This window comes from Fopius arisanus, unplaced genomic scaffold (assembly GCF_000806365.1).
Source record: "Fopius arisanus strain USDA-PBARC FA_bdor unplaced genomic scaffold, ASM80636v1 scaffold00113, whole genome shotgun sequence".
In the NCBI taxonomy this organism is placed as follows: Eukaryota; Metazoa; Arthropoda; class Insecta; order Hymenoptera; family Braconidae; genus Fopius; species Fopius arisanus.
The window spans coordinates 335,858-346,302 of NW_011887852.1; the positions used below are offsets into that span (position 1 = coordinate 335,858).

Sequence of the window (10,445 nt, forward strand, 5' to 3'; positions counted from 1 at the left end):
TACAAAGTGCGCATCGCTATTGTCAGTTTTTGATGAATATCTCGGAAACCAGAGGGAATAACCGGATCTTCGTTGGGACCTTTTTTGTGCAGCTCATTAAGAGCTACGGGAAAGGTCATTATGCATTTTTCAATATTTATTATAATTATGGAGATATTCGGCGAAAAATCGGGTAAGCTGGTGGAATAAAAAATTTTGTGAAGGAATTTTTTTTGGAAAGCGATGGGAAATATTTTTTCGAAGGGCACAGGACGTACTCGTCTTTTTTTCTCATTTTCCTTTAATAAAAGACAACGGGTTTACATGTTTATCTTCACGTATTAAACATAATATCGTAGTGAGTAAATTCACTCTCGAATAGACGAAATAAATAAGACTTAATGAATTAAAAATTAAAAAATACAATCTCGGGCTCTAATCCATAACTTGTACGTTTTTTTTTCCATGATTTCCCCTAATTTTCGAATACAATAGGCCATTGTTAATACATTACGTGAATTTTCGTTTTGACTTCGCACTTTCGTCTTGTATTTTGGTTTGTTAATTACATTACAATTAATTATGAATGATAAGAACACATTGTTTTTCAATCATTGCACCTAACGCAGACGCTATCAACATTATAGAAAATACACAATGATTTACTTCCCTAATCGTTTGACTCAGTAACAGGTCATTGTTCGTAATTTAATCTCATGGTTTTTTTTTTAATTGACATTTCCAATACTAAATATCGGTGAGAGCCGATTAAAATCATTATCAACTCAAGCAATCGCAATTTGAATAAACCATTTCAGTTCCAATAATTCTCCCATTGGGAAAAATATTCAGTCCTCTGTCCCTGTCAATTCATTTCCTCGCATTCTAATTTATCACCAAACAATTAAATAAAAAAAACATTGTATTCCCTCCATCACATTTCGACAACCCTAGACTGTCACAAAATTCATTCTCAAATTTCCAAAATTTCTGAAATAAACCTGCATTTTTCAAAACTCCAAATACTGACTGACAAATAATTTCCTTAAAAAAAAAATAATCACACACTGAAATCTCGGATTAATTTAATCTTGAATGGTCAGAATTTTTTTCCAACTCTAGAATATTTATTTAAAAAATTCAAATCCGATAGACCCGCGAATTCAGTGATTTTTCAGAATTGAGAGTTCATCTGCAGGAGAATAAAAAAAAGTTTACAATTGTAGCGTCAGGATTAGTAATTTCCTTACCCAGTAATTCACCTGTGGACCAGCCAAGGTTTTTTTTTTTTTTCATTTTTTTTCGAGAGTCTGCAATGCATTTGTACAGTGCATTCGATAGAGAGCCATTTGGGCGTAACACCACGTTAACATTATTTTTAATCATCACACCGAATAATAAACGCTGTGGGGAAATAAACATTGACGGTAACTCTCAGAATTACCATTATAATAATCTTGAGCGTTCCAGTAACCAAGCACAAGTCCTATATTAAGTTGTTTTTCATTAAAATGTTGTAATATACTTTCACTGCGTCACGCTCTATCCCATTATTAAAATCTCAAATGTTTCGGGTTTTTCATTATTTTCGGGGAGAGGGTAATTAACACACACACACGTACAATGATTATTAATTGTTTACCGTCATTAGATGGCTTACCTCGGTTTCATTATATTTTTTTTTCAATATTCATTTTATAGAAAACAGCGATGGCTTTTCGCATTTCATTGAAGAGGTCAGGGCGCAGGGAAATTCAGGGCAAAAATTATCGAAATAATCCCTGAATATCAATAAACAATTTAATAATTTCACATATCAAAAAGTCTTGACGATCTCCTCTACAAATTGCCATTTAAAAAACAATTAATAAAAATTAACTCATGAAATATTAATTATTCATTTAAGAGAGAGTGGAATAAAGTGGATTCTCTTCAATCATCAATAACTCGTAAACCACTGGGTGAAATCGAATGATTTTTTTTTCATTTCAAAGTCCTGATTTCTGAAGCTGTGACATGAAAAATCATTGAATTTCACTCTGCGGTTTACGAGTTATTGGGGATTGAAGACGCCCCACGATTCCCCCGTTTCCATCTCGATACAATTGTAATTAAAAATGAAAATAATTTCAATTGACTCTGAAGACATGATTTTGCCCTGGAAATCCCTGACACGCCCCAGGACACGCGCGTCTCGAATATGATTTTAACGGAAATATTCCTTTAAGTGCAATAAAAGGTAGAATAGGTCCCTTCTATAAGTCATTTGTTTCACGTATTTCATAGAGAAATTGGTGCACAGTGGTCTTTTTTCATTAGTTTTAATTAATCTAGACTCTGGTGGGGAGCCCGAAGGTATGACTGATGTATCGTCCATTAATCGATGATTATTTACATTAATGAGAGGCTCACCACCGAGTGAGGAAGGATGTACACCTAGTACTTTCTGATAAAACACGATGAGCCCGCATGCAAGGATTATTCACGTGATCTCAGGACAATTTATCGTCATGCGGGAATGAAATCAGATCACGAAGATGAAGAGTCTAATCTATTTCGACACAGATTATCCGCGCGCTACGTCTGTTATACTTCAAGATCTAAATTCTCATCTTAATTATTAGCCACAAACTATTCGTTTTCGTGAAATTTATTGAAACTACCAAGATGATTGTTTATGCCACTGTTTAAAAATTGAAATCTCCTTCGGAAACAATTTATTGGGGTTTTCTAGATTTTAAAAATCATTTATTGATTTTTTTTTCATCATTTTTTCAAATGCAATTTCCAATTCAGTGACTGGATGAATGGAAAAAATTGTCCTCGAGACCTCAGACTATTTCCAACAACTGGAAATTGATAAATATCTCGTTAACGTGATATCTTAAGTATTCTGGGGATTCATATTGAGATATATTCGAAGGAAGGATAATGAGAGCACACGAGGTAAACGATCTTAATTATAAATTCCATTAATGAGCGTTACGATAAATAACTCGATCTTAACTTTTGATTCTTCACTTGAGTTTACATTAATCCAGTTTATTCAACCGGTTACCAATAATTACGAATACAATTAATACATCGCGATTAATATTTACTGAGGGATGGGTTCGAGGGTAATCGCGCTGATTTATGGTATTTACGATCTAACGTTCAATGACTAACTACTCGAATATTATTGTGTCATATTTTCTCGTTCTAGTTCACGATCGGATATTGATCGTTAATTTTTGGATTATCCTCTCGATTATTGCGTAACAACGATGGGTATGAGATTACATGCGATGGTAATGACTTCATTGAGTTACACTCGAGTTTTTTCGGTTATTGTTCTAGGAATTAATTCCCTTTTGTTCTGTACAGAGTTGGAATGTAACCTGCATTATTCATTTTCAAGTTTCTTCGTCGTAACACTGAGTGAAGAGAACATTTCCACCTGTCTATTTTTTTTTTATAAAAAAAAAATGGTCTCAAGTGATTCTGCCAAGTGGTAAATCCATAATTCAATGTAATCGGCAATTGGTCATCCAAAAATTGTTCCTCTTCATCTCAGTGTAATTATCACTCCTTTTTTTTCAACTCCTCCAGCTATTTATCCCAGTAATTACGTGTTTTTAGATATGAGCAAATGTCCTTCAATTTTTATAAATTCAAATTTCAATCTACGCTCGTTAAACGTCTAGCTTCTACAGCCACGATTTTTTTTTTCTCTACCAGTCTTTTCTCCTTCTCCGTACCTAGGCATCATTTTTAATTAATAAAATCGTCAATTGTTAACCCTGTGTTGTATATAATTCAAATGAACTACCCCGCGCTTTTATTTTTGAAATAACACTTGAGCCGAATTGATAATTTTTTGTGGCACAAATTAATTTGGCGCGTGTGCCTGCCTGTTGGGAAGACAAATCGAGTGGTGCCTTATATTTTATTCTTCATTTTACTGTCATACGGCTCAAGGACACGACAAACTCCTGTGTACTTCACCTCCACATCCCATTCAGGTAAACAAAAATAATTATAAACAATCAATAGAAGTGTCATTACTTGCTGATGCTTGAAGATATCCCAGGTGTTGTCGATTGTTGCTAGAGTCTCCAGAGACTCGATCTTCTCGTTCCACCAACGCCTGTCATACAGAATATCCTCTCACCATTGAAATTCTCATCAAGGGGCACATCGAAAGAAAATAAACAGGATACAAACGTAAAATCATTTCTGAATGATTTAATTCGATCGACTCCCAGAGTAAATAAACTAATTCAAACGTATGCTCAGTCAAAAATTTTGGAAGACTCCGGGGAATTATAAGAGTGAATAAAATCATGGATTTTCACACGTAGAAATAAAAAAGAAGTGATATTCAGTCCTATCTAAAATTGTACCGACCGGCATGTGATATGGAAACCATCTCAACGGGCAGTGAGCCACGTCGTTTGACACTTGGCTCTGGTATTGAGTCCCTCTTGGATAGTTCCCTCTTCCAGCCACTCCATTTTCCATTCTCGTTGTCATCTGTACAACCAGCGAACATCTCTGGACCACCGCTGCTACGTCTCTTCAGTGTTTTTTTACGATTACGAGTTTTTCCATTGACACTGTTTCTCCCGAATAAATCGCGACGTAATTCTGATATGTCAGCTGGTACTGAGCCACGTCGTGGTGATGGCATACCAATTGTTGGGGCATTATTGTTGCTACCGTGATTGTTGTTGTTGTTGTTAACTGGAAAGTTCTCTCTATCATCTGGATGGCAGAAAAAAAAAGGGAATATTTGGAATTATTTTCCGCTATGTCAAAAAAAATTGCTGAATTTTCATTATTAAATCATTAAATGTTGAGATATCATTGGAATTCAGCGAAATTTTTAAACAGGAAATTATAGGAGTGATAATTAATTGGAATTGTCATAATTGAGGAAATTACCAGTCAATTGAAAACCTAAAATACTGCGCAACGCAGCCTCGTGTGGAAGACTCGATCGTCTGATCACTGGTAAATTATCTTTTTTCGGCCCCAGGGCTGATCTAAATGACCCCCCCGACGTGAGTGCTACAGAAAATGAGAAATAATAAATAACAAAATAAAATGAACAATGGCAGGAGGAAGACTGGGGATTTATATTTTTTAATACTCACTCTGGTGGTCTGTGATGTCGGCAGGAACTGATCCCCTTCGAGCATTCGTGTCGATTCTAGTGGCAACCGTCATTGACACGTCATCGAGCCTGGACATGAGCCCGACTGGTGCTGAGCCTCTTCGTCTCGCCCATCCCTACAATTATCATTCAATTGATTCAATTAATGAATTTTACTGCACCCAAAAATAATAATATTTGCACGTTCACCGAAATTTCCAGGAAAATATCGAAAATATCGACATCCTCTCACCTGTGAAGTGCGCCTGACAGCGGGGCACTTGTCCTCGCTCCTGGGATCGACATTCTCCTTCATCCTGCCATCATCACTCATCTTCATCATCTTCCCACCCTTGTGACGGCCACCCTCAGAGTCCCTCTTGCCCCCAGCAAAATGCGATCCCTCAGCAGCATCACCAATGCTCCTCCTGGGTTCACTGCCACTATCACTGCTCGATGACACACTCTTGACCCTGGGTGGTGATTCCGGTGGACTGCCAATGAAAAACACCTTGTGAACCGGAAGATCTGAGGTAACAGGAATAGTAGTAAATCTCCTGCCACCGACTTCCCCAGTTAATTTAGCTTCAGTAACTGGTGTGGAGAATCTCCTCATCTCACCCTCCCTGACCCTCTCACCGCCAACCAACGGCATACAACGATCCCCAGTACCCTGGTCCTCCCCGGACTCCTCGAGGCTCCACTGCCTCTCGGAATCTGACCTCGAAACAGGTCTCGAATCACTTCCACTGGATCTCTGCCTGGAGCCACCAGTAAGATTGGCATAGATCAATGCAGGATCTTCCTGAGCTGAGGAAGGCCTCTTGGCCCTTCTGGACTCGTCCCTCATCCCCTGGACCGAGTGCCTCCTCCTCTGCTCGCCAGTCATCGCTGATTCTACATTCAATCTATTAAAATCAGCAAAAGCCGACTCCCGCCTCCTGTGATCAACCGTATAAGACCTGGAGCTTATTTTCCTCTCTCGACGTCCCACCGATTTCTCCCTGGAGGGGCTCGTTGACGTAGACGAGGGAGGTGACTCTGCCTCCATGAGTGTCTCAGTTCTGCACTTGGACATCTCTGCAGTTGTCGACAGGTATCTGATCCTGACGTAAGGCTGGAGAGGAGGGAATGTCTGCTGTCTCGTCAGCAGTTTACCCTGGGTTCTCTGGACCTCGGGCTGGAGGATGGTACACAGTCGTGAGGCCTCAATGCTGCTCGTTATACTGGCAATGCTTGTCTCAGGGAGGAGATTCTCAGCTGAGACGGGACGTTCACCAGAGTTGGTTGCTGATTCTAAGAGAGAACTCTTGGAGGAGACCAGGGAGAGAGAACTCAAGGGGTGGAGACTCTGGTCATCCAGTTTGACGAGAGGTGGTTTTCTGTGGTCCCAGGGAACGCTGTCTCGTCGAATTGATCTCGAGGGTGGGGCCAGGGTGTGCATTGGCACTGAGTGACGTCTTCCCATCCTCGTGGAATCACTCTGCACTGGTAGACTCAATCTTCTCGATGATCTCATCTGGGAATCAGAGATCGGCAGGTCAACGCTCCCTGAGTCCTCCTGGAGGATCTCATCTTCGGAGCTCGGGGAATTCTGCACCTCCTCCACGTCCGACATTTCAGTTTTTGTATCGTCGCCTGTCTCCTGGACAATCAATCCCTCCCATCGCTTTCTGTTCGCCCTCAGATGACCCATCAGTGTTATACTCAAACCATCACCCAGGAATCTGTTCCACTCCTCGTACAGGGGTGTCACCACGAACTCGAAGAAACCTACTTGGATCTTAGGGATACTGATTGAAGAACGATCACACAGGGGTGTCACTGGTAGATTTAATTGGCGCTCGTAGTCACCCTGTCTGAAGAACTCCTCGCACACTTTGTACGACCACTTCCTGGATATATCCCAAGGACGACAGGGGTTCGAGATGTCGGCGCATTTTAATGATATCTGGAGGATAAAGTGACGGTCCTCTGCTCGCTCCATGTCCAGGGTACTTGTGTCTAAGTACGTCTAATAAAAAAAGTTCATTACATAAATTATCCTATCACTATCACAAAAATTCCCTCCTCAATTCCCGTAATATCTCGGAATATATGGCGAATACCAAAATTTTTGTAAAAACATTTTTTCCAGATCTCGATTAGCTCTACAAAAAAGTCAATAACGAAAATTGCGCTATTCCATTCAATCTCGGAGATACGGTCCTTTTTCTGAAGACTTACTCTGAAACGCGTGAGAAACTCCTGCTGTCTGGTGATATCAGTAGCTAGAATCAATGAACTAATGTATCGCTGGAGCTCCGGTCGTATTTCGGGTGACAACTGCTCGGAAACTCCACTCTCGAGTAAACAAGCAATAGCCGACCTCCAATGATGATTTTCCAATACCGATGTATTCTAAAATAAAAAAAAAAATATGACTCCAGTAATTCCGGATAATTCGCCAATTTTATACCTCATACAGAGTAGCCAGATGATTACTAGTGGCAACAAGAAACGGTTGATTAACCCCAGGATGATCGAGATCGTGGGTAACGGCGGCAATCAGCGAGGCCATGATCTCCAGCCCATTGAGATTTTTCTTAATCTGTCGTAAAAGTAAGATAAACCCCCCGAGTTAATTGCCTGCTGGCTATGGTGTATCGTAAAAACTCACTTTGTCGTCTTGGAGAAAACAGTGCATTGCCTGTGTTACGTCAGTGGCGTGTATGCTGTTGTGATAAGGATTTGTACTGTGATATCCCTCTTCAATAAGGGCTGCAAACACATGCGAAATGACGGATAATTAACATGAAAATCGTTATGATTACGCAGTGATTGAGAAAATCACTGCTGTCACCACTTTACATCCACACGCTCGTAAATACCGGTGCAATAAAAAAAAATGTCTGCAATTTCATCTGGACATTTTTCCCCCCAAAAAAATATATATTTTTCAAAATTTATTCCTTGACTTTCCGATTTATAAAATCAATTTCAAAATAATCATTTGATTGCACAATTTTAATCGATTGAATTACATTTATCATTACGTTATTGATTGGAATTGTTTTTTGGGCGATATTTTTTAATGAATTTATTGCGAAATCGTGTGACGCATGAGGATTTAAAAAGTGATGATGGGACTGGCATGAGGAATAATGAAAGTCGTCATTGAAAAGACATAAACAATGTGGTAATGAGGCTAGAAAACAATGTCAATGTTGAAACACTTACCGAATAGCTTCCACACCCTGACAACGTCCAAATTGAACTGCTGGAGTAAGCCGTACCATTGGAACAGGTGTACACACATGACGGGCAAGGAACGACCTAGAAAAAAAAAAATTCCCATCAGCACATCGACACATCTATCCGTGCGCATTTATCGGATTGATGAAGACACTGAAAGCGATAACAGAGATCTGGGAGATGGGATGGATTAAATAAAGGATGGATGGACACTCACCTCCAGATACCGTCTCCAGGGTGAAAGCGTTGAAGCGCCAGTGGCCAGACCTCTGCAGAATGCACTGCAACAGTTTCAATTCAAGCACACAATGAATTTTAACAAAGACGAGAGTGATTGAAGCTGCTTGCCAGGATCACTTGGGACCAGGTGAAATGGAAAATTAATTTGTCATATCCAAGGCGCTCAGTCAATCCCAGATGCCATTGCATTTTCAGGAATGCTCTCAGGGAATTTTTTAATAATTTTTGTGAGGAGTTGATTGATCGATTAATCTGGGATAAGCTATTAGTCTCATCTTCATCAGGAATTTTTTTTTTAATATTGATTATTATTTTTATTTTGAGGGAATTGCAGGATTAATGATTATAAATGATGCAGGAGTAAAAGGAATGGGGGAAATTTTTACCTGCACTTGTCCATGAAATATATCATCCAGCAGGCCAGGATCCTGATTAAGGGATCTCGTGGTGAGTCGTTTACGTCGTCTCTTGTGCATCGTGAGAAATCGCCCAGTGTGTCTCGTCCGATTCTTATCTATATCTAAACTATCGATCAACAGACGATCTGTCACGGAGAAACGACGTGTCGCATTTGAATCTATGTCATCGGCTTCTGGAGATGCTGGCACCGGGGGCAGGACCCCTGAGGACGGAAGTGTGGCATCTTCTGGGTTGAAAATTGAGAAAATTCGGATCAATACACCGATGGTGTCGCATAATTATTCTGGAGTGAAAAAATATTTTCCCCGAATTTCAACGATAAATTAACATAAAAATTAAAATCACCTTCGGATTCCCTAATACATACGCTGTACATATATATCTCAAATTTCAATTGCAAAAAAATAAAAAAATATATCAATAAAAAAATATTTGATCAATGATTTTTTTGTAAAAGTATAATAAATACATAAAATAAAAATAAAATAAATATATAAAATAATAATTGAAGAATGAAATAAATAATCATTTCATTCATAATTGATTAATTATTATTTTATAATGTTATTATAAAATAAAAATAATTGGAAATGATGGGTAAAATTTTTGGAAAATTGGGGACAAATTCTTGTGGTGATAATTACATCGGAGGATGATAATCTGTGGATATTGTGTGCATCGGTTCAAAGCTACGTGACTAATGTTCCCCGTTACGTATTAACGAGGCCATTGCCATCGGAGACGACATGCTTTCATATACATTCGGCACATATATACATGTTGCTAAACCGCGCGAGTGAATTTTCGCATGCATTGTGACTCGTAAGGCACGGGAAAATGGTCTATTTTCAATCTGTCAATGCAACCGGGTGATAAAAATAGACATTCACTCGTTGATATTGAAATATCATTTATCTAGGGTCATTGTTCAATTGATTTTTCAGTAAATATTCTATAAAAAATTTAATCTGCATTATTATAGAATTATTACAAATCCAAAAAAAAATTGGTATTAATTGTTTATAAATGCTAATTTTATTTCGAATATTTATAAAAAAATGAAATTCATGTCATTAAAATTTTAATTAAATTGAATTATTGTAACAGGATTCCAGAATGTGTGAGGAGTTACCCGATGTCTTCCGCCATTTCATGGACTGTCTTTCGAATGGCGGAAGAATAAATTACCTCTTCAATTCAATTATATTACGATTTTAAACGCTAAATCGGTAATTCTCCACGAGCGCGTAATTGCGCACCTCTGAAGTCAGTTGATGTTAAACAAAAAAAATTTCAGAGTTATTCCACGTGAAATAAAAACCGCAGAACAGATATTAATGTCTGCGACATCCAGCTCATGTACATTTTTTTCTTGGTTAGTACAATCAAGTAAACTGATTGTACATGTCTGTAGAGTCAGAGTCGCGAAGGTACA

General features: G+C 38.5%; 1 protein-coding gene across 1 annotated transcript; it reads right to left on the reverse strand.

The window, feature by feature from the left end:
• Positions 1-274: 274 nt before the first annotated feature.
• Positions 275-9,236, reverse strand: LOC105271616 (uncharacterized; the record flags this gene model as incomplete). The annotated part of the gene is given in 11 exon segments (XM_011313275.1): positions 275-4,108; positions 4,369-4,725; positions 4,906-5,031; positions 5,118-5,253; positions 5,370-7,130; positions 7,343-7,516; positions 7,575-7,706; positions 7,776-7,876; positions 8,336-8,431; positions 8,568-8,631; positions 8,977-9,236. Coding segments are annotated over 11 exon segments (3,248 nt in total), but the record flags the coding sequence as incomplete, so codon positions are not given.
• Positions 9,237-10,445: the final 1,209 nt, after the last annotated feature.